This window comes from Theobroma cacao, chromosome 3 (assembly GCF_053813885.1).
Source record: "Theobroma cacao isolate CCN51 chromosome 3, ASM5381388v1, whole genome shotgun sequence".
Classification (NCBI taxonomy): Eukaryota; Viridiplantae; Streptophyta; class Magnoliopsida; order Malvales; family Malvaceae; genus Theobroma; species Theobroma cacao.
Genome location: NC_142641.1, coordinates 35,209,361 through 35,227,963, shown reverse-complemented (window position 1 = coordinate 35,227,963; position 18,603 = coordinate 35,209,361). Strand labels below are relative to the sequence as shown.

The following is an 18,603-nucleotide window of genomic DNA, read 5'->3' as shown; positions in this document are numbered from 1 at the left end:
TATGTGCCACAACATGGGGGATCATGCGAAGAAATCTTACATGAGTGTCATGATTCAAGTTGGGTTGGACATCCTAAGATGCACCGCACTTTAGCATTGGTAGAGGAGAGCTATTATTGGCTGCACATGAGAGAGGATGTTAAGAGTTACGTACAAACTTATCTGATATGTTAACAAGATAAGATGGAGTAGAAAAAGATGGCAAGATTACTTGAACCACTACCTATACCTAATCACCCATGGGAAAGCGTGATAATGGACTTTATCATGGGAGTGCCAAAGGTAGATGGATTGAGTTGCATCATGGTCGTGGTAGACCGTTTTTCCAAATATGCCACTTTCATCATTGCTAGTTATAAATGTCTAGTTGTGGAGGCCACGAGATTATTCATGAGGTATGTAATTAAATATTATGGTGTTCCACTAACCTTTGTAAGTGATAATGATGGACAATTCACTAGGGGTTTCTGGATCGAACTCTTCAAAATGATGAGATCCAAGTTGAACTTTTTCACAAGGTTTCACCCTTAAGTAGATGGCTAAATCAAGAAAATGAATGCCCTGTTAAAGATGTACTTATGCCATTTTGTGCATAGCATATAAACTGACTAGTCAATGTGGATAGATGTAGCATTATTCTCTCACAACTTGTAACGGAATGAGGCACTTGGACAAAGCCCTTTCGATTTGGTGACAAGGCAACAACCTCTCATGTCAAGTACTGTAGCAGCAGGCTGCATTGGTCCAATTCCTACAACCTACAAATATGCTCCAGTTTGGCAAAAGTAACTAGACTTAGCTCGAACCTATCTACACAAAACCATCAAGAAAATGAAAAAGTGGGTCGATCAGTCTCGTAAAGAAGTACATTTTGAGGTAGGGGACTCAGTGATGGTAAAACTTCACTTGGTGCTCAAAAATAAAAGTTTTCACAAGGGGCTAGTTCGGCATTACAAGGGACCTTATCAAGTATTAAAAAAGGTCGGAAGGGTGGCATACAATTTGGAGTTGCCACTTGAGTCGAACGTACATCCAGTTTTCCATTTCAGTATGTTAAAGTCTTACCATGCAGATGAACATGATCCTAATAGAGAGGTAATCCACAGAGTGTCGATAGGAAATCAAAGCAACATATGAGCGAGAAGTGGAGCAACTGTTGGCCCATAGAGTGTTAAGGCAAAAGAATTATAGATCGAGGTATTAATATTTAGTGAAATGGAAGGGGTTGCTAGAGAATGAGACAAGTTGCGAGTCAGCGGAGAACTTATAGCAGTTCCAAGACGAGATGGAGCTTTTCCACTAGGTAATGAGGGCGTTGTCGAATTGAGTGAGAGAGAGTGTCACAGCCTAAAAGTTTACACCAACCCAAGTCCAACAGGTAGGCCCAATAGCCCAAACAAACCAGCAGGTCAAGCAGTCCAATAGACTAATCAGATGGCCCAACTTGCGATATAAGGGTAGAAATGTCTATATCCTCCTAAGAATGTCTAATTTGATTTGAATTCTTAGATTTGATAATATATATATCTAGGTTTAAATGTAGATTTACTATATTAAATTAGGATTTGGATTTAATTTGAATATTATCTCTTCAAATTAAATCTCTTATCTTATCATATCTTATCTTTATCTTGTAACTTAATCTTATTTAACTAAGAGGGGCCATCAACCTATAAATAAGCCTTTTCTCTTCATTTATAACACACATTAGAGAAACAACAAAGCATTCCATTTCTCTAAATAGCTTTCTCTTTTCTTCATTTCTTTAGCTTTTGCTTTTGTTAGTTTTGTAGCTTTTGCTTTTTCTTTAGCTCTATTTTTAGATAGGAATGTCAACGAGTACCCTATTATAGGGTACCTGCGGGTATCCGACCCAATTATACCGGGTTAGGATACAAAATATACGGATTCAAATGGGTTCGGATAGTAATTTTACTACCCGAATCGGATTCGAGTAGGATTCGGGTATCACACTTTGGATACCTGTTACCTAAACCCGTTTACAATACCTGAATAAAATAGCTGCATTAGGATTCGAACCCAGGCCATGAAGGAAAGCACTGGACAAGCAGTTTCCTTTGTTATGTAATGACAAAATAATATATTTAAAATATAGTTAGTTAAATAACTAATGTGATGATATAAATATATATAAATAAAAAATTATTAGATTATTAATTATGTTTAAATAATATGAAAATCATATCATATTACAAAGAAATATAATTCTATTTTTGTTTTTATTAATTTAATTAGTAATTAATTTTATGAAATACGTAAAGAAATATTATTGTATATGTACACGAGTTTGAGTAATTAGATATTCATGAAAAAAAATTTGATAATTTTTTAATATAATCGGGTTTTTAAACGGGTTAGGGTAATTATATAGTAGTAAAAATGTAATAGGGTTAGGGTTAGGGTAGTAACTTTTAAAATTATTCGTGTAATTAATAAGATTATGGTAGTTGATTTTTTATAAAGTTAAGGTTCAGGTATCTCAAAATTATAGAGTACCCGACCCGTTGACATCCCTATTTTTAGAGTTTAAGACAATACGAGGTTGGGCTTAAGTTTTAGCACGTAATAAGAAAGATCAAGTTATATACGTATTAATATTTTAACAAATTGACTACTAAATTTAATAGTCTACTCACAAATGTCATGTCAATACGATATCCCTATTATATTTTTATTATATCGATCGAGGATAGTATAGTCTTTTTCAACATATATTTAATGGTGGAATTAAAAAAATAGTTAAATATTTTTAATTAATTTAAAATTTGACATGCATGATCTATTAAATAGAGCAAGAAATCTAACAGTTTAATTAACCAAACATAAATTGTATAAAAAGATAGGAATGGATGTAATTTTACATCAGTATTAGTGGATCGCTCTCACTAATGATAATTGTGTTGTGTTTAATTTACTAGGTGGATTGTCTGTTGATATGAATGTTTTTTATAAAAAAGAAAAAGTTTTGGGCTTATCAAAAAGGTCCAAACGGAATAAGAAACTAAACCAAGCCAAATTATTTCAGTTTGGACCTTAGACTTTTTCACCTCTTTCACAATTGATTTGCTAAAATTGAGATTTGTTTAAAAATCTCAAATATATTATCTTTCTCTTTTCTTTTCTTTTTTTTTTAAAAAAAATAGCAAGAAGTGACCTATGGTTGTTTGCTTTTTTTCAATTCCATGTGATAATTTGTCACTTACATCACCAAGCTAGATAAATTAAAAGCTTGGCGATCATGCAAGCATAGACTATATATCAAGGTCAATGAAGTCGTGACAGCAAATCTTACCATATGGTCCTTACATTAATCTAATTGTCATCATCATCATTCATCACCATCTGCTACATTTTACTTTTTAACAATAAACTCCAATACAAGGGATTTGACACGTGAATATAAATAACTTTCGAATTGCTAATTCTGAGTTTTATATTGTCTTCACATAGATCTACACAATTAGATTTTCATATTTAACTATTAGATACTTTATTTGTTTTGATTATTCCACTCTTGGCTTCATTCCTTAATCCCCATATGGTTTGTTTGCAAATTACCATTTCATTAACGAGTTTTGTACAAAAATGATGTTCTGTGAGATTCATCCTACTAAAAAGATAATTGTTTCTAGCAACAACTTGGAATTACAAATTGATCAAACTCTAATATCACTAGTAACAAAATGCATGTTTCCACTGTCTAACAAGGAGATGATACAAGTCCCAACTCTCTTTACTATTACAAGTTACAACCATCTATGTGTTCTCCATAGTAATTTTTATTTGTCCATTCCTCTACAACTACAACACAACCCTTCCCATCTGGACCATGGAAATCAACGTGATGACCCTGTAAATTTAGGTCCGAATGCCTACAAGTTCAAAGCTTATATAATAACACACACTGTTAAAAGGAGAGTAATAAATCTAAACAATGAAACACACGCAACCCACTATTATCATTTGACGTTGACAGTTTTCCTTTCTCGGGGGGTTCTCATTTCCTTTACATGCTTCACACTACTGCTGAGCCTTCCTCCCCTTTCTCTTCTCAGCGAAGAAGAACCCCATCAAGGCTACGATGGAGAAAGCACTGAAGCAAACGGAAGCAATATCAAGCGACACGTGGCGTCCAGTGATTGCCTGGATTTCAAAGAGGTTGGTAGTTTTTTTGGCGTCAGTGTTCTGACCGTAAGCCACTTCGTGATCCTCAGCGTTGAAAGCGTAGGCGCGTACGAAGTACGTGGCGGTAGGCACGTCGCGCTCGATGGTCCATTGAAAGGTTTGGTTGGTGTTGCTGTAGGGCCTTGACACGATCTTGAACTGGCAAGTCTTGTCCTTGGAGAGATGGTCTACGGTTTTCCTCCAAGCGCGGTCGACCTGGCTAATCGGCGCGTAGCACAGCTTGACCTTGATGGTCGTGTAGGCAGAGTCGGTACCAGCTGGGAAACTCTGGTTCAGCCCCCAGATCACTGTGATTTTGTCTTCATCAGCTTTCAAAACTGTACAATTTAATCAATAACCCCATTAATTCTTAAGCAACAATAAAAAAGCCCAGAAAAAAAATAAATGGCTATTTATCGAAATTTCCAGCCAGAAAAAAATGATGAGGCAGCATGGCGCAGACAAAGTTGAAAAGGCAGACAAAGCTATGTGGAAAAAGCTATGAAAGTGGACAAAATATTATTTGTCCTAAAGCTGGTCAACTCTCGATTCCAGATTCCCAAGCAATATGGTCCATTGATGGATTCTTCTTCATTATAGAAGCAAGTTATGGTTTAGATATATCTGCAACAAAAATCTGCTATTACCATTTATTAACATCTCCTATTGCCTTGGTTCCAACGAAGATTAATATGAATATCAAACAATCTTCTAGTTGTCTTCACAAACACAAAGTAAAATCTATAGCTTGTAAAACTATGCAAACACTCAAAATTTATCCTAAAGAATTAAAAGAGGATCACCCCGTGAAAGAAATGCTCTCAGATTACTATCGAATTAAGTTCGAGAAGAGTTCATGCATGTAGACATAGAGATCTAATCAGATAGAGATATATATATATATTTAATACAAGTGGACCTTCTTGGGAGAAACCAAATCAAATTCCGATCAAGAGACGGGTTTAGATGACATACGTCCTTGTCTGTGCGAGGCAGTAACTACAAGGGTTCTTGGCAGGGAAGAGAAAGAGATCATCCCATAAGTCTCTGCAAAGCAAGAGAAAAGAAGAAATGAAGCCAAGAGAAGACCTCGAGCTGCCATTGATGATACTCCTGAACTCTTGATCAAGCGACCACACAAAAAGCTAGGAGGCTAGGATCTGTTGAAGACTTGAGAGGCTATGATTCCCAATAAAACTCCTTGACGATGAATAAAGTTGAGATTGAGGGCCCTTATGTAGAAGCAACCTCAAATAAAATAATAAGCGGGGATTTCTCTACTAAGCATGTGGCGGAAAAGTCAAAAGGCCCAAAAGTATCTGCTGGTATACCTTCTTAAGAATTTGAAGGGATTCTTATATGATATGACGCCCCTTTAACGTGATAAAGAGGTGGGGTTACAAGGGATTTGATATGCAGAAAGCATAGCTTTTTTGGACTTTTGGTGTGATGTGTTTGTTGTTTAGTTTATTGGTTGACTTTGTTTTGTGGGAATTTGGGACTGATTGGATGCATAGTAAGTACTATTCTATGTTTGGCTTTGTCCCCTAATGTTTACGAAAGTGCAAAGGAGCAAGAAGAGGAGATTTGAGCTTTACCTTATACAATTAAGCAAAAGCCAAAACAGTGTAGACGTGTTCACAAGGTGGCCTAATATAACAACATGTTCAAAATTTTATGATAATTTCCTCTTTTTATTTCTAATTTTTTGAAATTCATTGAAGGTACTCCTATACATGCTTAGCATGACTTGATTTCTTTTTTATTAGTTTTCTAATAAAAAGTATTGATACGTCCTTTAAGTTTTGATATCGTCAATAGTTCCGTACGCTGTACATAAAAAAACGTCATACCTAAATAATTGAAATTTAAAATTAATTAATCAATTTAGGTATCATAGAAGGCTTGCATGTGCTTGGATTCTATGGTTGAATTGCGTTTCCCCAAGTTTCAACAAAGGAAAAATAATGGATAAAATAAAATGATTCTCAGAGAGAGAGAGAGTTGTTAATTATCCTTCAAGAGTATAGAAGTGACCTTATTTTGTGGTAATTGCCTAGTCGGCATATTTCAAATATGTACGAAGCTACCTAGTTGTTAGGTTCATCTGTTACCAACTCAATTTAGAATAAATAAATATATGAATGAGAAGTAGCCTTCTATCTAACTTAGACAGTCAGCGATCCAATTCATGTACACTTCATTCTATCAATATATTGTTCTTTCCTTATCTTCCTTGTAATGTTTTCAAATTCATGCTTCCTTTTTAAATTTGTGATAAGTTATTTACGCTCCCAAGTGTCTTCCTTTCACACCATCACAATAACCAATCTCCATTAAAGTTTTTATTTATATTTATTTTATTTTATTTTTAATATCTCCACTAGATTTTTCTCCTTATAAAACTAATTACTATAATACTATATATATATATATATATTATAATATTATAAAAAAAAATAACAAGCTGCAGTTTTCTTTTTTTAACGTGAGTGAAATTAATATTCACAAGTTAAAGGACATGTGATATGAACATACGAATGGACACAAACTGAGGGCGGAAGATTTCTATTCCTTTGGGCTTCTCAAATCCCAATATATGTGGATCCAATTGATTAACTTTTGGGGCTTGAGAAAGAATAAACATAAGAAAGAAATGAAGGATAAAGCCCATTTCCATGATGGGCTGTCAGATTGGACCATTTAGCAACTCAGTACTTTTTTGAATTCTACATATTGAAGCGGTGCTGAAATCTTTTTATGCTTATTTCCATAATAATGTGGAAAGTCGGAGTGTCCATCATCAGTCAAAAGAGCGAGTTGGCCAGGGCCAGCTATATACAGAGTGAAGCTTCCGACTCCTGTTGACCAGTGAGCCGGTAAGTCATTCATTAGAATAGCAAACGATATTCCTATCACAAGGACTGATCCAAGATTGAACATGAGTCCCCTTTTTGTTCTTAATAAGAAACAATCATCACCTCCCCTTTTTTTGTAAATCAATACAAAAATAAATCACATACGAAATATAATATTTAATATGGTTCGATACTCTACATCCACGGAAAAAAAAATATCTATTATAATCATAGAGATTACAAAAAATATACACACTCAAAAACAAATATTAAACTCGAAAATAAATTTAATTTTCACGTTTATTTAAAATGCATAAAATACATTCTATTACATATAATTTAATATTTCTTGCATTTTAATGTCTCACGTCTTACAAACATTCATAATAAACTCATTCCTTACATCGAGATCATTTAAACATTACATCCCGTAACTTTTACTAATTAAGATTATAAAGCCTATTATTTAATCAATTTCCAACCCAAGAAGAATTTTTATCCATTAAATATATTTACCCACTTAATTATCAAATAATTCTCTACTAATAAAATTTCACCAAAATTCAAACTGATCTCCTATAACAAATCCAGTTAAATAATATTCCTCAATCTAGTAAGACAAAAGGGGAAACGCTGAGAGTCGGATGGCTTTGCCATCGCCATCAACCTCGATACACACAGATAACACAAAAGAAAAGACAACCCTGACATTACAAACACCAACACCAAGAAAATGACATCAACCGAAAAGCCGGCCAACATTCCTTCATCGTCTGCCTCACTCCCTCCCTCGTGCCTTATGATATTAACAACGCTTTTCAACGTACCTTGCACCTTTTGCCTGTTCGTTCTCTACTTCTCTTCATTCATTGCTGTCCAATCCCATCTTCTTTCTCTCACTCTGGCATTGCCATGGATAGGAGACTCAGCGGAGAGTCCTCACTGCAGAAGAAAGCATTGGAGAATCGACGAAGAGCCGAACATGTCCCGGACCTAACTGATTTCATGAACGACATGTTCTTTGGGACTGTCAACGATGACAAGAAGGCTTATTATAACTTAACTGGTACCGGTAAGTTAATGGATGACGATGAAGATTTTGAATCTAGCACAAGGAGCAATAGCAGCAAGTTAACTCAGGAATGGCTAGAAGAAGCTAGGCGCATGGTGGCCTCATCTCCTTCTCGGTGTGACTCTCCTACTCGCCCTGTTGGATCGCCTAGGTTCGCTGCACAACCAGGCAGGTTTTCTGTGTCATCATCACTTGAACGGAGAGACCCTCTCTCTCGGTCTGCTAGAAGGTATTTGACAGCGTTTCCTTTTGCATCTAACATGCATTCATTTCGTTAAATATGATTGTTTCTTGGCCAATAATATATATGAATGAGTATGTCTCAGGCTCAGGCCGATGGAGGGATTCAGTGGAGAAATTCTATCAAAATCAGCAAAACACAGCCGCAACAAATCAGAAACTCTAGACTCACTCGACTCTCCTGTTGATATGTCCCCTGCCGAGGCAGTTCATAAATGGTTCTCCAACATTCTCAAACCGACCAACCACACACCACTATCTAGTGGACCACCCTCCCCCACTAATGATCACACTGCAGCCCCCGCTTTGCCACCTAGACAATCGTCCCTCCGTAAGTCACGCTTTCAAGTAGACGCACCTGCACCTCATGCACAAGGAATCCCAGTCCCCTCCCGCCGAACCTTCAAACCTCAAGCTCCATCGCAAGACACCCAGCTGCTTTCTCCACCGAAAAACCTCATTGAGTCGGCTCAGAGGAGGTCAATATCGTATTCCACGTGTTCTTATCCAGAGAATAAGCCTCTTTCACCGCCAAGGAACTTGGTGGAGTCTGCTCAGAGGAGGTCGATCTCTAAGTCTACATGTTCCTTGGAGAACATTGCACCAAGGAGCAATTCAAATGGTTGGTCCAAGGAAGAGGATGGAACTCGAGAGGTTGGTCTTAATGAATTTCTAAAGGAGCAGAGAACCAAGATTGAGATGATTTTGAACGGAGAGGTTGATTTCAGGGCCAAGATTGTCCTCTCTGGACCTTCAAACAGTTAAGGATTAGTGCCATGTTTTGGAGTTTGTAGACTAATCTAAGAATGGTGATCATATAAATAAATCTAGGAGAAAAGTTACATTGCATCCAATGAAAGCTCAACTGAATCAATTTAATTGTAGATTGTTCACTTTGAAATGTGTGAGATTTTTGGGTTGTAGGTACGAGTTCCATGGTGGCAGCTATATGCTATGCATGCCTACAAGAGAACAGGGCTAGGAAGAACAAAGGAGAAGGTGATGAAGATGGGTGCATTGTTGTGCCAGTGATGAATGTCAGAAGGGAAAGAATGTGGAAGCAAAGGCAGGCGGCTTGGCTCTTTCACCATGTTGGACTCGATGCTACCTCACTGCTCTTTTCGGATGAGGTACTTTAAACCTTTCTGCGTGAATGATAGATCTAAATTTAAAATCAAGTGACCCAACAAAAAAAATTTGATTTACTTGCTCATTTTGACTAAGGGTGATTGTTTTACTCTGTTCCTTACAAAAGTTGTGGACCTTCATGAAATGATGATATTAATTTGTTAACATTCAATTGGAGAAATGAAGTTTCAGCATGATTAATTATCAAAAATAATTTTATTATTGCCTATGGATACTTCAAATTTGAAGGGTTATTTAATTCTTGTTCGATATATCATACAGTGATAATTGAGCTTAGCAAGCAGTGGTTGGTATGGCAACATAAGAGTTTTGCATTGTTCTGTTTTCATGTTTCTTCCCACATTGATTCTTGCAAAATAATTAGTTACAATGTTTTAGCTTTTCCTGCTAATGCTTGGGATCAGGTGGATCTGGAGAGTTTGATGATGGCTGGCCAGTTAAGCATCCTTGTAGTTGGACAAGATATTCTGAGAACAAATGGAGAGGTTAGTACATGTTAGTCGTGGATAGTCAGAAATTACCTAATTTTTATGGAAATACACTGATACAGAGATAAATTAGTTCTAAAATTCAATATGTTTTTGTCTAGGTTGGATCTCCGTGTACAATTCTGACAGATAATTATTGTGAAGATGCATATGATCTACTACAGACCCCAGCGCTGAAAAAGCTTTTGGTAAATTAGGCTCACTATTCTACAGAACAAATATGTCAAAATGGCAATTCTAATCTGGGATTCTCACTGGTTTCTGATGTTACAGCTGGCTGGCATTCTTTTAGACACACAAAATCTGAATGCATATACTAAACTATCCATGGCTAGGGATGCAGAGGCAGTTCAGCTGCTGCTGGTCGGCTCTGCCCCAAATTACAGAAATGCTGTTTTTGATCAATGTAAGATTTTTCATTACTATATAACCTCAGTGACAGTATTTTGTTCATTCATACATCATGAGATTAATTATCCAATTTCTGGCTTTTTTCTTAGTGATGCAAGATCAAAGGGACAATTCCTTCTTTGAAGCATTACGGCACAACTATGGGAAGCCCCCACATGACGGTAAGCAATCCATTTGGTTAAGTCCACTTTAGCTTATAGAGAGTAGATTATACGTGCTTTTGAGCTACTCCCTTCGTCTTTCAGAGATTGCACATTTCATTACATTTGAAGGCCTCATAGACCATTCTTCTAAATCTTCTGGTCACTGCAGGTGGTTATGATAATGGAGTGCAGATGGAGCTCACGGTGCCCGAGAGGAAATCAACCTCTATTTCTAGTCACGAAGCTTCTGTTCGAAATTCAGATAAGAATTCTAATGATGCGAGGAATGCAAAAATTAACAAGGCTCCACCAAAATCAGGTTAATAACTTTATTTGTACGATCTTGAATACAGCAAGCACATACTTTCATTCTACAGAAACGTTTGCATTGGTTAACTTACAAGCTTTCACCTTATCATTATTAAGCGTTGGTAGCTGTTTAAACAACATGTGTATCTGATCTATGTCCTTCAAAAGCTGAAACTATTAACACCATTTCAACCTTGCAGCAACATTACCAGCGAAAGCACCTCCAGCTGCACCTGAAGTCTCTCGTGGAAAGAATAAGTTCTTCCTGGCCAAATGGTTTGGTTTTGGATCAAAATGAATTGAAAATGAAAATGTCTTCACGTATCTGCCTATTGTAAATTGGGTACAGTACTAGACCTAAATTTTCAATGATCCAATACCAAAACTTGGCTGTCAACACTATTTTTGTTAGGTGCATTCCGAGAATTACAAACATATTCTTCCTCTTAGGTATTCTTTGGCTGGTTGCGACGCAGTTTTGAGTGGTAGCAACAGAAATTAAGGATGTATCAAGGAAAAATGCTGAAGCAGTCAAGGTTGCTACTGAATAAATAACATGCCTATTTAATAACTATTAGCATTTTGGTAATGGACGATACTGTCAAATGCTATCAGTTGCCATTGGTAACATCTATTGTATTTGTAGCCATATCGTTGTGGTTGTTGATGCAGACAAATGGACAATCTTGTTCTTGTCAAAAATATTGACTTTGCCTGGCCTGTCTAGTAGAATCAGGAATTGTTTCTTCTGGATGATCTTGTTAAAGCATCACTTTCTCTTGCCTTGCCAGGCTTTTCTCTAGCATCTACACCTTCTTAATCCAGTAACCACTGGATTAATTTTATAGTTTACCTGTTGGTTTGCTGAGAATATGGTTATTTATTGGTGTTGCTACTCTGTCACCATGGATTTGAACTGAAACCAAAACTCCAAATATCCCATGAAACAAATTTGCTTTGTTGACATTTGCATAAGATATTGGGGATACTTTATTTAGAGTTATTGCTGTCGTTGAAGCCCCAAAATAAGGTAAAATAAAAGTGATTCTGTTTAATAATTTGTAGCTAGATTATTCTAATCCTGTTAAGGGTAAGGATTACTCAATTGAATACACTTTCTTCATGATTGTCCCACCTCCACCTTTTTGCAACCATTTCCAAGTAGTTGCAGGAGTTTTTCCTTAACAACCTATCTCCCAATCATTTCTGAAGATGACTAACTGTGCCATTTTTTTTTTCAAGGGTTGAACTTGCTCATCCTATTGCTATTAAAAAACATTGAACCAACTTAATCTGAATTCTACATATATTTTACTTTAAATAAGAGGACATGATAACTTATTAAGTAATACTGCAGATGGCACAGGGACATGGATGGATAAATATGATGTTACAACTACTAGCTAATTCAAACTCATGTTAAATAGCTGTCATATATCTGGTTAAGAAGAGCAAAATTAAGAAGATTCTGCAGAAAACTCTTGATAAATCTTAGTACTACCATAATCTTTAAGATGGCCAAATCAAATCTTTTGCCTTCCACTCATTTTAGATTTTAGGAAAATAATGCAATATCATCTCTGCTCTGCAAAAAATCGACCATTAGAATGATGGGAAAATCTACACCATCAAGTTGCACTGACAATATCATGTCAAATGTGGGGAGAGATTCTGCTCAAAGGCTGCCCCCAATATGAGTAGCATTGTGGTTTAGACTTGTGGTTATTAGGAGCCAGAGTGTCTGAACCTCAAATTGTGTGGTAATTCCTCTTCATTTTTATGTTTAATGACATTTTGCTTAATTTTTTGGTAAAATAAAAAATCATCAAGGACCCTTTATCAGGATTTGAACTTATTAAACTAGCATGAGTTTCCATGACTCTAGAGTCTAGACTTCTTGAAGGAAGCATTGAACTAAAGTTAATCCATTGATATTAGAGCAAAGTAGCAAATTTTCAAGTTATTGGGATAAAAAATTGAAGTAAGTGAACTGAATGGAACTATGTATCCATGTGCAGTGCGCAGACACACAAAAAGACTTGCAGTCAGTGATTTTCTCTGTCATGGTCAACAGCCCCATCCAGCATCTGCAATGTTCTGCTAGACACAGACATTCACTTACCCATGAAAAATACTGTCGACTTTTTCCTCTTGTAGTATATATAAAATTTAGAAATGATACATAATTTTGAAAGGAGCTTGCTCACTTATCTAGACCAGATCAAGAAAGGAAAAAGAAATTAGGATTTCTTAAAAACAGCTGGAGATGGCAGATGCCTCTGGATGTGGGAATTATTGGGCATGTATGTGATACAATCCGCCTTGTCCAATTCTGGCCACTTGTTCAATCCCAGCTGTAACTAACTCCCAATCCCTCTTTGGGGGCCCCCCACACCTTCTCTGCACAATTATCTGTCCCCTTCTCGACCCCGTCTGCATCCTCACCACTCCATGCTGGCCCAGGACATGAAGATTGAAGCCCCATTTCGCTTCACAACCTTATTCTTATGGCATCGATGATGATGATGATGGAACCTTTGGGGCTTCTTAATGTGTTGCTCTCATTCAACCTTCCAGGCATACAGAAACAAGGAAAATTCGGATGAGCGGCCTGGATTAAGCCCTTCCAGTGAACCACTGCTCCCTGTCTGAGATGACAATGGTGTCGATGTTAGGGATGACGATAGTGGTGGGGAGGAAGATGTTGATAGAGATGAAAGAGAGGTGGATGATAGAATAGGCTTGAATATAAACAAGGCATGCCTTAAACCAGGACTAAAAAGCCAGTCGTGGACATCCCAATAAACTTCTACTCTTGTTTTGTTGACATGAATGGATTCGTTACCCCTGAATTTCCATTGAAGATGCTTGACATGAAGGACCAAATGCCCATCAATTCTTATCTCCATTTCAGGCTCAACCCCACCAAAAGAATTGACATTACTCATGCTGCCATTGGTTGCACTTCTGTTCCTGCACTCAATTGAGATCTCATGAAACCTACTTTTCTCATGAAATTTAACTCTTGTAGAGAATTTCTTTTTGCCAAATCTGTGCTCCTTTCTTGAAATCAAAATGGGATCAATAAGAGCAGGCCTGCACCCAGTTTTCCTGTATGCTTCTTTCTTTAGATCCCCAAGAAGTAGCACAACCTCTTCATCACAAACAACAACAACATAGTACTCGGAACTGGGCTCCGTTTCTCCATTGAATTTAGCAGTCTTCAGGTCCCAGAAGATATCAACAGCTTTACCATCCACAATAAAGCGCTTGGAGCCTTGTTTCCTCCAAAAATACCAAGGTTTCAGCTCAACTTTACAGGTATATTGACTCTCTCCCTCGTGGCCTTCAACTGATACTGAGAGGCCATGAAGTAACAGATTCTTGCACCAGGTAACAGTGATCAATCGGCACTGATCAGCAATCTTTGTACGGTAAACAGACATAAAAACACTCTGGCCGGACCTGGTTACTGCTGCTGGATCATCACTCGGCTTCTCACCTGATGAAAAACAAGCAGGAATCCCAATAGGGTCTTGCATGGTTATTTGCAAATTTGAGACAAGCTGAACGAACTTGCTAGATATAGTGGCAGAGCCTGAACTAGAGCAAGAAAAAGTAGCCAACAAGATGAGGAAGAATGAGTTGGAGAACACAGAATTGAGAGAGAGTGAATATTAACATAGGGAGAGTGTGAGAGAGATCTTGGTCACAAGATGTATGAGTCATACAGAAGCTGCCAGAGGCGTCCTTGGCAGAATTAATGGATGTTAAAAAAATAATTCCAAACTGGCAATAGATGGCAGTGAGTGAGAGTGAGTGAAGATCAAACCTTTTTATATTGCAGTGCTCAACTTTCTCTTACCTGGATCTTTATTTTTAATGTTTTGTTTGGTTTCCTTTGTTTTTTACTACTTTATTCTCTTTCTCAATTTTCTTCTCAACAGGACAACTTTATTGAATCCTAGGTGGTTTTTGCTTCTGCTATACTTAAACTAGTTACTCCCATGCATGGTTAATAGTGGAGAAGCCCATTTTTTTTTTCACCAGATTTGGAGTATAGATTTCTACGTTCCCAGATAGAGTTCTCGAGGCCATTGACAGCACATGAAGTGGGATTAATTCAAAAAGATTAAAGAAACAGGTCAAAATTAATATAATTTCAAAGATGAAAAGAAGTTGGTTTTCCAAGGTGGGTCTTTCCCGTTCTTTTATCATTTGTTTAAAAAAAGTTTTCAACACTTTACAATTTGTAATTAGTGGGTTCGTTTAGCTTTTAACTTTTCTTCAAAGGTGTAGAGGAGAGAGGAACCTAGGGAGTGGCATAGTTGCTGAAAAATCTGAGGAATCTACACTGTTGCAGTTTGCAGCAGATCTGGTCCAAACTCTAGTGTTCCTCACCATGGTTTCAGACAACAATCAAGTTAATTTCCACTGTCCTTTTTAGCTATCAGCCCATTTAAGTTGAGATTTCAATATCCCACCATACCTGACTTAAATGTCATGGTTGGAGTGGTTTTTTCACAACTGAAACTTCAGATTTTACATTTTACTTGTTCATATTTAGTTTCAAGAAAAAGGAACTGACTTAAAAGCTGAAAACAGATATAAACCAACAAACCCTGACTTTATTTCCTTGATCAAGGAGCTTATAATTACTGACATCCATGATTTTCTTACATCATGAAATTCAAAATTTACCTTTGTAGGTAACTAGGGTGAGTCTTTGCATGTTATCAAATTGGTTCAACCACAATAATGAGGAAAATGCAGAGTGTAAAATAGAGCAATGGTGGTCCCCTGAACCATGTCATTAGCAGTTGAAGGGTCTAACAGGAATGATTGGATAAAGAACAAAGGATGAGGGAAATTGAAAGAAATGATGGGATTGTGTGTTACTTTGACAGATGCAGCTTGATTTCCCAGGATTATTATTTCCACCTACATACAGGTCATAGTAATGCAGATGCTCTGCACCAGAGCATTTGGACAAATTCTATAATAAAGTTAACATTAATGAAAAGTTACAAATAAGAACCATTAGATTTAAAGGGTTCATTTTCAGCCATTGATCAATAAAAAAAACTGTTTACCTGGCAAACAGGTTAAGAAAAAAACTTAAATAACTCAAAATAAATAAAAATAATAATTGAAAGAAAATAATTAACTAAAAGATATTAATTAAAGTGAAAAAACTAATAAGAGAATAACAGAATTTTTATGAAAATTAATCATTTACAATTATATTCTCGAGAAAAAAATTAATTATTGAGAAATTTTGAAATAAATATTATAATAAAAATTTAGTTTAGTAAATTAATATTTTAACTATAATTATTTTTATTTTTATTATTATTCATTTGTAAATTAAAATTTATAAACCGTTAAATACTTTTAGCTCTATAATAAAAAAAATTAAATGTTTGATTTTAACAAAAGTATTTTTATTTTTATAATTATTCATTTATTTCTATTTGGACACAATTGACTTATTACTTTAAATCTCACGTATTAACATCAATATTTTTACAATGCTTATTCCAACTTTATAATTTTTTATGTTAATTCTTACGATTTTATATTAAAGTTTTTAAAATTTTAATTTTTACTATAATTGTTTTTATCTTTACTATTATTCATGCAAAGATTAAAATTTGTAAGCCGTAAAACACTTTAAATTAGAGAATGACAATTTAAATGTTTAATTTTTTCAAAAATTATATTTATTTGACATAATTGACTTATTACTTTAAATCTCACACATTTACCTCAATATTTTGACAATGCTTGTTCCACCTTTATAAAGTTTTACGTTAATTCTTATGGTTTTACGTTAAGGTTTTTCAACTACTAATTTTCACCATAATTCTTTTTATTCTTACTACTATTTATGCATAGATTAAAATTTATAAACCGTAAAACACTTTAAATTCGTAAATAACAATTTAAATATTTAATTTCTCTAAAAATTATGTTTATTTGACATATGTTTAGCTTGTTACGTTAAATCTCACACATTTACGTCAATATTTTGACAATGCTTATTCCATCTTTATAATATTTTACGTTAATTCTCAAAGGCTTTACATTAAGGCTTTGAATTACTAATTTTCACCATAATTCTTTTTATCTTTACTATTATTCTCACATAGATTAAAATTTGTAAGCAGTAAAACACTTTAAATTGAAGAATAATAATTTAAATGTTTAATTTTTAAAAAAATTATGTTTATTTGACATATAATTGACTTGTTACATTAAATCTCACACATTTATGTGAATATTTTAATAATACTTGTTCCACTTTTATAAAGTTTTATGTTAATTCTCACAGCATTATGTTAAGGTTTTTCAACTACTAATTTTCACCATAATTTAAAAACATTGACCTAAAGTGATAAGAATTAACATAAAACATTATACAGATGCAATAAAGATTATCAAAATATTGATGTAAATGTGTACGATTTAATATAAGAACTTAATTATGTTAAATAAATATAATTTTTTAAAAAATTAAATTTTTAAATTTTTATTCTCAAATTTAAAGTGTTTTGTAGCTTATAAATTTTAACCTATGTATGAATAATAGTAAGGATAAAAAGAATTATGATGAAAATTGGTAGTTGAAAATCTTGAAGTAAAGTTGTAAGAATTAATATAAACTTTATAATGGTAAAACAAGCATTGTTAAAATATTGACGTAAATGTATGAGATTTAACGTAATAAGTTAATCATAAGTCAAATAAACATAATTTTTAAGGAAATTAAACATTTAAATTGTTATTCTAGAATTTAAAGTGCTGTACAGCTTATAAATTTTAATTTATGTGTGAATAATAGTAAGGATAAAAAAAATTATAATGAAAATTAGTAGTTGAAAAGTCTTGACGTAAAGCTGTAACAATTAATGTAAAACATTATAAAGGTAGGACAAACATTTTTAAAATATTGACATAAATGTATAAGATTTAATATAATAAGTTAATTATATTAAATAAACATAATTTTTGAAGTAATTAAACATTTAAATTGTTATTCTCGAGTTTAAAGTGTTTTACGACTTTCTAATTTTAATCTATGTATAAATAATAGCAAGAATATAAAAAATTATGATGAAAATTAGTAGATGAAAAGCATTGATGTAAAACCGTGAAAATTAACGTAAAACAATATAAAGGTGGAACAAACATTATCCAAATATTAATGTAAATATGTGAAATTTAACGTAATAAGTTAATTTTATGTTAAATAAACATAATTCTCAGGGAAATTAAACATTTGAATTGTTATTATCGAGTTTAAAGTGTTTTATGGCTTACATATTTTAATCTATGTATAAATAATAGTAAGGATAAAAAAAATTATAATGAAAATTAGTAGTTGAAAAACCTTAACATAAAACTGTGAGAATTAACGTAAAAGATTATACGGATGTAACAAAAATTATCAAAATGTTAACGTAAATGTGTGAAATTTAACATAACAAGTCAATTATGTCAAATAAACATAATTTTCGAAGAAATTAAGCATCTAAATTTTTATTTTTGAGTTCAAAGTGTTTTGTGGTTTACCAATTTTAATTTATACGTGAATAATAGAAAAAATAAAAAGAATTATAGTGAAAATTAATAGTTGAAAAATCTTGACGTAAAATGATAAGAATTAACGTAATACTTTATAAAGGTGGAACAAGTATTGTCAAAATATTAATGTAAATGTGTGAGATTTAATGTAACAAGTTAAT

At 34.3% G+C, this 18,603-nt stretch overlaps 3 protein-coding genes across 3 annotated transcripts; 1 reads left to right on the top strand and 2 right to left on the bottom strand.

Annotated features, from left to right (window-relative positions):
• Nucleotides 1-3,666: 3,666 nt before the first annotated feature.
• LOC18604975 (high-affinity nitrate transporter 3.1) lies at nt 3,667-5,496 on the bottom strand. The gene is made up of 2 exons (XM_007037707.3): nt 5,161-5,496; nt 3,667-4,523 (listed from the first exon to the last, which is right to left on the bottom strand). The coding sequence occupies exons 1-2, from the start codon at nt 5,285-5,287 to the stop codon at nt 4,042-4,044; spliced, it is 609 nt and encodes a 202-aa protein (XP_007037769.3). The 5' UTR covers nt 5,288-5,496; the 3' UTR covers nt 3,667-4,041.
• A 2,459-nt stretch (nt 5,497-7,955) lies between these two features.
• LOC18604974 (uncharacterized) lies at nt 7,956-11,491 on the top strand. Its single transcript, XM_007037706.3, has 9 exons — nt 7,956-8,344; nt 8,442-9,115; nt 9,280-9,485; nt 9,909-9,989; nt 10,094-10,180; nt 10,266-10,398; nt 10,493-10,564; nt 10,716-10,865; nt 11,056-11,491. The coding sequence occupies exons 1-9, from the start codon at nt 7,956-7,958 to the stop codon at nt 11,151-11,153; spliced, it is 1,890 nt and encodes a 629-aa protein (XP_007037768.3). The 3' UTR covers nt 11,154-11,491.
• A 1,391-nt stretch (nt 11,492-12,882) lies between these two features.
• On the bottom strand, nt 12,883-14,767 carry LOC18604973 (uncharacterized). Its single transcript, XM_007037705.3, has one exon. It carries the CDS (start codon nt 14,395-14,397, stop codon nt 13,417-13,419), a length of 981 nt encoding a protein of 326 aa, XP_007037767.3. The 5' UTR covers nt 14,398-14,767; the 3' UTR covers nt 12,883-13,416.
• Between the last annotated feature and the right edge of the window lie 3,836 nt (nt 14,768-18,603).

Bases quoted from the DNA above. Each gene is read 5' to 3' on its own strand.
- LOC18604975 (XM_007037707.3), bottom strand. From the start codon at position 5,287: ATGGCAGCTCGAGGTCTTCTCTTGGCTTCATTTCTTCTTTTCTCTTGC. The intron at 4,524-5,160 runs GTATGTCATCTA...TAAATTGTACAG, and splicing joins TGCCTCGCACAGACAAGGAC to TTTTGAAAGCTGATGAAGAC.
- LOC18604973 (XM_007037705.3), bottom strand. From the start codon at position 14,397: ATGCAAGACCCTATTGGGATTCCTGCTTGTTTTTCATCAGGTGAGAAG.
- LOC18604974 (XM_007037706.3), top strand. From the start codon at position 7,956: ATGGATAGGAGACTCAGCGGAGAGTCCTCACTGCAGAAGAAAGCATTG. The intron at 10,181-10,265 runs GTAAATTAGGCT...CTGATGTTACAG, and splicing joins CAGCGCTGAAAAAGCTTTTG to CTGGCTGGCATTCTTTTAGA. The intron at 10,399-10,492 runs GTAAGATTTTTC...CTTTTTTCTTAG, and splicing joins AAATGCTGTTTTTGATCAAT to TGATGCAAGATCAAAGGGAC.